At 44.6% G+C, this 10,611-nt stretch overlaps 1 protein-coding gene across 1 annotated transcript in view; it reads right to left on the bottom strand.

The window, feature by feature from the left end:
- Positions 1-2,733: 2,733 nt before the first annotated feature.
- The window catches only part of LOC131261199 (nicotinamidase), a 46,572-nt gene continuing 38,694 nt past the window's right edge, over positions 2,734-10,611 (bottom strand). The window contains exons 4-9 of the mRNA XM_058263166.1: positions 9,117-9,221; positions 5,736-5,870; positions 5,532-5,660; positions 5,282-5,450; positions 3,596-3,738; positions 2,734-3,212 (exon numbers count right to left, since the gene is read on the bottom strand). Of these exons, the coding sequence (XP_058119149.1) occupies positions 3,057-3,212; positions 3,596-3,738; positions 5,282-5,450; positions 5,532-5,660; positions 5,736-5,870; positions 9,117-9,221 (837 nt within the window). The 3' untranslated portion in view covers positions 2,734-3,056. The remainder of the gene's footprint in view (positions 3,213-3,595; positions 3,739-5,281; positions 5,451-5,531; positions 5,661-5,735; positions 5,871-9,116; positions 9,222-10,611) is intronic.

The raw sequence follows: 10,611 nt of genomic DNA, 5'->3' as shown, positions 1-10,611 counted from the left end.
TATAAATTAGTATTTGTTTCCGTGTCTACCATTTAGAAAACTTTCTAGATTGAAATCCATTAAGACTTCCCAACGGTTATTTCTATGTTTATATTTTAGGATTTCTTTTTTTATTGTCGTACGCTTTACAGTTATTATTACAAAAAATAGTTTATTCCTTCATCAGTTTAATACACAAATACTGAACAATGCCTCTTGGTCAAACGACGTCCACCGTGCGTACCATAAACCCCCAAAGGTCAAAGTTGAACCCGAATACGCCCCACAACCTACTTTGATGAAAGCTTTATGTACTAATAACGTTGAGCAAACGAACGTGGACAATCGGTTGCTCAAGAGAAGAGGAAGAAGAAGAAGAAGAACAAGAAACGGACCATCACATTTGGTCGGATTACACACATCTCACAACGTCCGGCAGCACAAGGCCCAACAACGGCGTGCGCCGGACGTTTCAATGGCGCAGCAAATGAATTGTATCGCAGCAAACCGTTTCCGGCAACCGGCGTTTGCGAAAACCTCGGGTGTGGTTCAGCATCAAAACCGTAGCGTGGTCCGTTTCTCGCTGGTCAGCTTCTATATGGCACTGTTCGTGTGTGTATGTATCTGAGTTGCTGCGTGCTTTTCCTCTGGTTCCTTTGCTGCGAGTGCTTTCCCGGAATGTCTAGAATGAAAATGTCAGGCAAAACAAACGTTTATTTTCTTCTCACGGCAGAGAACGTATTACATCTAAGTACTTCTCCGACCCCGAGAGTCCATCTCTTTGGGCGAATGAAGGAAGCTGTTTGCACGCGTTCACGAGTAAGTTCGAAGTATGTTCGTACATGACGGGCGATTAAAATGGTTTTGCTTTGACGCGGGATAACACTTCAACGTTTGCTCGACGGTGAACAACGAATCGAACGCCGATTCAACGCGCGCCGACAAGAACATTCACAATAGAAAACTTTAAGAAAAACTCCGATCAGTTACTGCTACATGGACTGCAGATGCATCTTTTATTGTACCGAATCAACTTCCAATAGTTTCACATTGTTTCGAGCACATTTTTCCCAGTTTTTTGTGCCTTTTCCTTGTCTCTTGTTAGGTGGTAAACAAAAATAAACTTTCATACACCTCTCGCTTGCGTTGCTATTTTTCCCTCTTACTCAATTATCACCAAAAATTGTGTTTCATTTTTGTTAATTTTGTTTCTTTTTTGATCTCGCAATATGCCTTCGTCATCGATCGAACAATTTAATTTGGGAGCGATATTCCTTTTATTTTGCGACCCATATCTGACTGCAAAAAACGCGTACGGCTATGAACAGTTGCTAGCAGAATTGCGACAAAGAGTTCCTAATGATTAAGGTTCCTTTATGGGATGCGTTGCGCGTCGTGTTGAAGTACTCATGTGTCTACTGTAAAGGCTGATTCCTATCACCGCCACCCACTATTTGTTTACAGACATTACTGAGACAGAAAAAGAAATAAATTAAAACATACTACTGTCTGGTAACAGCTAAGTCACCGTGCAGCCTAGGACATTGTCGTTCAGATACCTCGTTCTCGCACGTTGATATGATGCTTATTAAAACCCTACCAATTGTCTACGTTCCTCACATCTTACGGATGAAGAATGTCCTCCTTCTCTTCGATGCATGAAGGCTCTACGAGGGAGAGGCATTTCTAGGGGGTGCGAGCTTTAATCCGGAAACATAACAAAATAAAATATAAAGGTGTATTTTTTCCCTCCACCATTGTTGTGATGTAGCACTGTAACCGCGGTGAACAACTTAAAAACCCTATCCGGCTAGTAAATGTACCCTTCACCGAGTGAGGAAAAATATGTGTACGCTTGTGGCGAAGAAGAAATGGAACTACCGATCCTACCGAAAGCTTCAACACCCTATTCCGCTGGCATACATATGCCACCAAATGGCTGTTGCATGCACATATAGCACTAAGAAAGCAACGCCGTTTTGCCTACGCCTCCACCGGCACAGAAATGGTCCCATTAGCACCGTCGTTTTCGGGGGGTGGCAAGGAAAGCCCGGAAACGGGCTCCCTAAATTATCATGACAATCCAATGGGGGTCTCGAGTTTCAATTCAATAGCCAACCATAAAACGAAGCATCGCCAAAACACATGGTCAGCAGCGTACCGGTACCTGTGTAGGGGTTACCGAGGTTATTTGATGCCGGTTCACGGGACGATAAAGTGTAATTTACACTGCCGACATCGGTGGCCTCCGACCTCGTCGATGTGCCAGCCTGTCACGTCCATCAGGCCGAGCTGCGGTTCCGTTCCGTAGGGTCGACTGCGATAAACTGTGATGACCATCGATTCACTCGCTGCCGCCGGTTTCGGAGGTTCAACCTGCACCTCAACCCTATGGCACCCCCTCGTAACCACAGCCGGTTAAAGCTAGCGTTCAAAGCGTCATAAAAGTGTACTATCGGTGCCCGACGGATAGCTCCTAGTTTTGTCGGGAGTAAAGAGTAAACGAAGTTCCGAATCGAATGACCGACGGAGGGAGGGTTTCTTTTTATGGCTTTCAGAAACCGCTTACCCTGAGGAAGCTGTACGGGTAGCCGGGTCGTAAAAGTAAAGGTTTTTCTGATCTCCGTATCCGTGATTGGAGCCTAGGAAAGGTTGGCCGAAGGATTTGGGAGGTGACAGATGGACTCGCTTCGGGGCGTGAGGCAAGAATAACGGATCAACGGAACGATCGAATCGCGCTTACGTTGCGCCTGTTATTTATACTGTGTGCTTCTAGGTCTATCCGTGAAACGAAAAATGAACTCATCTCGGATACAACCTCCACGGTACCGGGAATGCGAAGGAAAAATCTAGTTTTTTGGTGAAGTACAGTTAAACAATAAATGCAACAGAACGCCAGATATAACAAATAACCGTAGAAAAGAGAGCGTATTCTTATGATCACTTTCATCAACATTTTCCCCACCTAAGATGGGACCATTTCAACCGGTGGCTGGCTCCTTGCTGTCTCGGGCATGCTGCTAGCTGCTGGCGGAATGAAGCGGACGCGTTCGGGTTCGAGAGCATTTGCTTTTTTTTTACTGCGAGGGCTGCTGTTGCTGCTGCTGCTGGTGCTGCGACTGCCTCCTGCAGGCATTGTTCTTCGACAGGTCCGACTCGGAGTTCTTCAGCTCCATCGCCAGCTTGTAGCCGAGCTCTGGACGTCGATCGCGTCCCTCGACCATGGCTTTGACCTGCGCGAAAAAGGGAGCAGGAAAACGAAACAGGGTCCCAAAATTAATCTCCACCAGTCGAAGTAATGCGAGATTTACATGGCACCCGGGATAAGTGATTGGAATTGATTTTAGACCGGACGCCGGACGGGTCAGGTTGATGATGACGTTTTTTGTTCGACTTCGACAGTGCCCCCTAACCTGGAGTGGTTTTCCCCTGGGGGGTGGGGTGAAGGTTGGTAATTTACTTGAGTGCTGTCCGGCTCCTTCCCTTGCACCATTTCGCGTCCCTTTATGTCCCATGGAGCTAAGTAATTAATTTGCCTTTCATTTGCCAATGCAACGAACCAAAACCCGTTTCGTCCAACCGACGTTCCCCACTCCTTCGCCCCACTGCTACCCACCTCACGGGATGAAACGATGACGCCATTGCTCGAAATCACCGTCTGCTTGGTGCTCTCGATGTCGTTCAGATCGACCCCCCGGCAGCAGTCATCGATCAGTATCGTCCGATAGCCGGCAGATAGTGCATCGATGGCGGTTGCACCTGCGAATAAGGGAAAAAGAATCGTACAGAAAAAAACAAAATCGAATAACGGGTAAATAAAAGCGAACGGTCAACCGACACTGAATGTGACCACCCACACTTTACAGCATTCACAACACAAGTTCAGAGTTATGCCTGCGCGCTTTCTGTTGGTAGATTAATTTGGTTGATATTTATTTGTTTACCAGCACGGATCCTTTTACATAGTCAAAAAAAAAGGCTTCCGCACTGTTGTGACAGTTGGCTCATGTGCTTTTGTTTTGATCATCCCTCTTACATCATACATTTTAACATAACATCAGCAGTGGCTATCAAATTGAACAGGTGTTTTCGATTAATTCACACCAAACATATGCAATAATATTTACCCGCTTCACTGATGTATGATAACATGATTCAAAATGTTTATTATGCACCATTTTCTCTTTTTCATCGTCACATAAACATCTGTTTTTCATTTATTTGAATTTTAAAGACAAGTAAATGACTTGTTTTTCTTCTTGTTTTTAAAATTCAAATAACTGGAAAATATATTTCGTTTGATGGTGACGGGGACTGATCTTAAATGCAGTTGTTGTGAGAATCCAAAGTCCACAAACTAATGTGTATATTTGGTTATCTATTGCAGTATAACAATATAAATATCTATTATATATTTTAGCTTTTTTTTTGCATGAAGTGTTGTGTACACTAAAAACTCGACCAATACTGAGCCGTTGATTCGGAAACCTTTCACACAAGTCTAATCATTGATGATATTGTTGAAGATCACCTAAATCACCTAAATATTGCAATTGAACACCCAGTTTACTAACACCATCAATACAATAACATAACAAGCATGAACGAACTTCTTGACAAAAAAAAAACACATCAAAAAATGCTCAAAATTTTTACTTGTGAAGGACGAATCAAAGAATGTTTACTACTTTCTGTAGTTTTAATACACGGCTTAAAACAAAAGCGACATATACCAAAGTGTATTAATCAAAAGTTATACAGCAGGGTTAACATAACACGAGGGAATAAATTAAATGCCACAATTGTAACTATCAAATAAAACCTCTCAAAACAACTAAGCATCATAAAGTGGAAAGTTATTTCCGGAACTGGAGTTCGGACTGGTGCTTCCTGGAAGTGGTTCAAATAAAATTTTGTCGAAAACGGAGAAAGCATATGCTTTGAACAAGCGCAAAAACATAACTCCCAAGTATAGAGTAAAAACACAACTCTTTTTTCAATCCCTTCTTGATCCCCTTTGAAGCTAATTATAAATATTATAAAGGTGTCTGATCATTCGGTGAGTGACCCTGTCCCACTAGGGGATGTCGTGCCACATAATAAATAATAGAATACTTCCTCCGAGTTTGGTTAGTATTTGTAATTCATTCAATTGCCAACATTACCAAACTTATGACAATACTAGCACTACTTTAATGACGGTCTCATATTTTAACCAAACGTTAAGCATATTAAGAATGATGCATTTAAACTCATCCTTGGACCAAAGTCCAGCTTGGCGATGTCGTGCCAAAATACTTACCAACGCAAACATCGTACGCCAGGCCGCACACGTAAATGTCGGTCGAACCCTTCAACCGCAGCTGAGCACATAGCGTCGTGTCGGAGAGCTTCTTGTTGTCCCAGAACACCGAGTACGAGTCCACCTCCGGGTTGGTACCCTTGTACACCTTCACCCCATGCTCCAGCACCTACAACAAGCAACGGGGACATAAGAGGGTAAGAGAGGGTTTGTTTTTGGATTCGCTCTGGCATTCCATCCGCCTACTCACCTTCAAATCCTTATGCAGCTCCGAACCCCACGAGTCCTGCACACAATGCCGGGGCCACAGGCGTTGCTTCATCGGTGGAGGTCCGGCGAAGATAACCGTGTCGTACACCTGCGCATTGTCGGCGTTCAGCTGCAACGAACCGGAAAGCGCAAGGTTTTGAAGTAAAAATCCGCCAATTCCGTCACATTATCGGTGGCCACTTACCGGGCTTGTCGGATGGATCGGGCGCTGCTTGATGTTGTCGATGAAGGAAACGTGATCGCTCGGGTGCCAGTCGAGGGAGTAGAACACCGCATCGAAGTCGACCGAATCCAGCAGCTTATTGATGGGCTCGATCACCTGCGGAACGGGGAACCGGGGGGGTGCAATGTGGGTGGGATGGAAAATTGAATCTTTGTACCGTTCCCGAGAGATGGGTGAGCTTTAATGAAATCAACACCGCCGCTCCGCGGGATCGGAAAGCCACTCCAGTTCGCCGGACCGGGGTTCAATTTCACGGCCATATCCAGTCTGACAGCTGTCGTAATTTAATTCACTACACTCGACACTTTCACCGCCCGGTCGGCTTATTGGACGCAGGTCAGGTGCCCATCGCACGACTGCAGAACCACCGAAGAGACGTTAAAAAAGCAACCGTTTCCACCGAAAAAAAAGTCCCCTCTCCCACGCACACACACACATATTTGCAATCACACAGAAATCTGTTTCCATCGCAGACTCTCGGAGCTGTCAGCACGTCACGCAAGTCACGCACAGCCCACACTTTTGCCGGCCTCCAGTCCATTAGCGGTGGCGACACCGGCGGATTTCGAAATGGATGGACGCTAATGAATGTCGTCACCTTAACTTTGCGGTACTGCGGGCGCAATTTGCGGGGGGAGGAGGCAAACGGAAGGACAGCGGCATAATAAATGTGCGTGCAACAGGGTTCCGGACGAAACAAAACGAACACACGGAAGCTTCCATCCGAAGGGATGATGATCGCCTGTATTCTTAAGCTTGTGTATTTAAAGGTATTATCACCGCATTGGCTTTCCCGAGGAAACTTCGGCTTAAAACTGGCTTCAAAAACCACTCAAAATGTTTAACCGTTTACATTATTCCTTTTCAGATGCATCTGGTGTTGTTTCTAGACAGTTTAGTTTTAAATTCAAACTCAAAATGTGTATCATTAACAATTACCTTCTTCTGAACAGAGGAAACTTCTGCTTAAAACTGGCCTCCTCCAAAACCTTTCAAAATGTTTAACCGTTTAGATTATTCCGTTTCAGATGCATTTGTTGTTCTTTCTAGACAGTTTAGTTTCGAATTAGAAACCAAAATAAGTTTAGAAACTATATTACCATCAACAATCAGCTTATTCTGCTTTAAACAGGCTTCAAAAACATTTTAAAATATTTAACCGTTTACATTAATCCTCTTCAGATGCATCTGGTGTTCTAGACAGTTTAGTTTCAAATTCAAACCCAAAAAGAGTTTAGAAACCATTTTACCATTAACAACCAACTTCTTTTGAACAGAGGAACCTTTAAAAAGACTAAAAACTGGCTTCAAAACCCTTTCAAAATATTTAACCTTTTACATTATTCATTTTCAGATGCATCTGGTGTTCTTTCCAGACAGTTTAGTTTAGTTTCACAGAGGAATCTTCTAGTTAAAACTGGCTTCAAAAAGCTTTCAAAATATTTAACCTTTTACATTAATCCTCTTCAGATGCATCTGGTGTTCTTTCTAGACAGTTTAGTTTTAAACCCAAAATGAGTTTAGAAACCATGATACCATTAACTGTCACCTAATCTCTTCCAATCTTAATTACTATTTGGCACTCAAACGGCCGTTCTATGACGTCAGTACTGTTAAACTCGTTGTCAATACGACGACGTGGTGGCGACGAAGGCTTACAAACATTCATACTGTTTACCCACTCCCATAAGCGCCACCAAGAAAGTAAATAAAAAGCAGCTCAATTTTTGCCCCCGTCATAATGCGGATGCGGAAGTGCGAGCGCGATGGGCCGGACTGCGGGCCCCCATCAATCTCGTCAGCTCATGACCGGGCGAAAAAAGTGTTCATCACTTTGATTACATACCATAAATTAGTGTTTTGTTAGCGAAAGCTATTCTGCTGCGTTTTGGTTTCGGGCTCGCTGGCTTCTTCGGGCGCAAACACGGCACAAGAAACTATCGAAAGTTTCGTCAAACAAAAGGAAGTTAATTAACGTTTCCCCGTCGTCCCGCAAACTCGCCCATATTTGTGCGAGAGGTTTTCCGGTCGCTTTTTCCACCGCCCAAAGTCCATCGGGGCAGGAAGAGTCTGGGCCGTCCTGTTGGCCCCTGCCCGAAATAGATTCCGGTGTCCGGAGTGGCTCATCTTTATCTTGCCTCGTGCAGCCCACCACATGGCAGTTGTGACCATGTTTTCCGTCGGCAAACGAACGGCCTGCCCCGAGGAGTGGACTTGGATGTCGCCCGGTTTGACAGACCTGACCTTCGGAGGCAAACAATTTGCGATCTTGCCGGTCAGACCGTGTGGTTCGGGGCTGGTCACGTCGGGTATATTAAATTTCCGTGCACGGATTGGCATCCGGTGGGGAGGAGGGTGAGTGTTTGTGTATCCTCTTTGTCGGTGCCGTGCCTGTGCCAGATCTTGCGGCAGTCTGATAGTCTGCTGCGAAGGTGTTGAAAACTTCCCGCCAATGGGGATCGCCCGGGAGGCTTCTCCGGTTCCATCTAGGAAGTCCGATAACCCGGGCACCCCTCGGGCCTCCACATCAACATAAGACCGTAACGTATCTCGCCGTGGTCGAGGTTAAAAGTAGCGAATGAATCTCGTGCGGACATCTTCGGCCGGACAGAGTGCCATCCCCGCAAGCCAACCTTAAACCTTGTGCCGTTATTTACCGACCCGACCCGGCTTGACTTGACTTTGTCGCTTCCCAGCCTGTCTTCCTTGCATCTGGTTAGTGTGTTGACTGGGATCTACCTTCCTCCCAGTTGCCAGTGTGTTTAGGAATTGAAAATAGCTTCCCCTCTGTCTCTGCCCCTGGACCAACCACCGAGCCTTCGTTCCGAGAACCGAGTGAAAGCCAACTGAGTGCACTTTGCAGGCCGTCGTTAGGCCGTCGGTTAAGCTCCCGGGCGGGAGAGCGGGGTGCTGTGGCAGGAAATGTGGCTACAAATTGAGGATATTGAATGGGACGACCGGCGTGCACGGAAAGGTCACTAGATTCCAGCACACCACGTCACTCCGAGCGAGGGCGGAACATGCACATCCTCACTGGCCGGTCGTTTGACCGGTTGGAAGTTTCCAACTCGATGAAGCCGTCACACCGTCGACTTATTGCGAGCCTACACCGTGGCATATTGTTTGCACAGGGATAATGGGTCGGCTAAAAATAGGAACTAGAAGCCGTAAGGTGACGACGTGTGCATCGACTTCTTTTTTTCCACACACGACACGCATGTTTAATGCCTCGACAGCGGAAGTACCGACAGTAGATGACGGCCGAATGCACTTTACTTGAGTCTTGTCGACCGGCAGACCGGGTGGAGCTAACGGAGTATTAAATTAAACCAAACATCATACCTCCAAGCCGTTCTGTTGTGCGCTGCAGTTGCTTATGTTGAGTGATCCGCTGATGAAATCGTTCTGCACATCAACTATGAGGAATGCACTGATAGGGCGAACAATCTGGAAAGGAAATATATGAAAATGAATTTAGAAAAATCCACTCCACTGAGACATTATCATGGAAATAATAACTATAATACATAATACATAATTTACAATAATACATAATTTTGTTTGGAACTACTACTTTCTATAGGAACTCTCTAGCATCTTCTCTTTATGTTTTCTTTATGGAGCAATAGACAACAATTCAATTAGAAACAAAACCCGAGTACTTGTGTTGGTCGTATAAATAAATAAAAATGGTATTGAAAGTAACCTTGAACCCGTTTCTTTTCTAGATTTAAATATACTTTTTTATTTAAATTTTTATAAACAACTTATTTCGTAAATTTGGACAATTACTACTGGTAAAAACTGGTTTAGATAACGATCTTTTTTGATAATGTTTTTAGACTAACCTTTAGACTAATTTTATAATCCCTTTCTCAGAAATTGAACCAATGATAACTGTAGTATGTATGTATTCATCCTTTTTATAAAATTTTCATAATCTAAAATGCTTGAAATATATGTAAATGAATAATTTCGGTACCTAATATAATACTCTGTATGAAAAGAACGTCAACAATGTCAACGGATGATTTAAAAAAGTTGCAAAACTAGTTAAAAGCATTAGAAAATTCTATAAAAATCTATCTATACCTTTAAGAGATTAGAAACATAATGAATTAGATCTTATTCGCAACATCGGAAACGGAAGAAAAAAAACTCATTTCCATAAAATCACCAAACGGAGTCGTGTCAATTATTTCCCTTCCCTTCCGCCGGGGGCATGATTTGCGGTAAATCCTGTTCATTACGTCACAAACATCCACTCCGGGCCCGTCATTTTCACGCTCATCACGCTGCACAATATTTTGCATAACACCATCCGGATGCCAAAACGGCGCCCCCGGGGGAGCGGAAAACGGAAGCAAAACAAAAAAAAAAGATGGATCGCGATAAAAACCACATCTCTCGGGAGTATTATTTTTTCCTTTCACACTACCGTAAGAACGGGAACGCTCTCACATCACGTAATCGCGCACCGCACATATCCCTCGCACAAAATTATCATCAATCAAAAACGTTTATCCTGCAGCTTCCGAGCGCCACAGACTGCTCGAAGGGGATGTTCATCACGCGGACGTGGATTGAAAACGGCTTTCGATGCATCACGCACAACAATGCCTTCTCTCTCTGACGCTCCCTCCTTCGCCAGAAGGAAGCAATCATCGCCAAACGTTGGGGCAGCGTTCAGGGCATATTACGGCATGCTTTTTAAGCCGTCTGCTAGGCAGCCATCGTTCCTAGATGTTCCCTTGGCCGAAAACGGGGACGATACGGTTTAGACTCTCGACAGCTGAAGGATGTCAACGCCGCCGCCACGCTCTAGAAAGAGGATAAC

Source organism: Anopheles coustani, chromosome 3 (assembly GCF_943734705.1).
Source record: "Anopheles coustani chromosome 3, idAnoCousDA_361_x.2, whole genome shotgun sequence".
Lineage (NCBI taxonomy): Eukaryota > Metazoa > Arthropoda > Insecta > Diptera > Culicidae > Anopheles > Anopheles coustani.
This window is presented reverse-complemented; position numbering and strand designations above follow the sequence as displayed.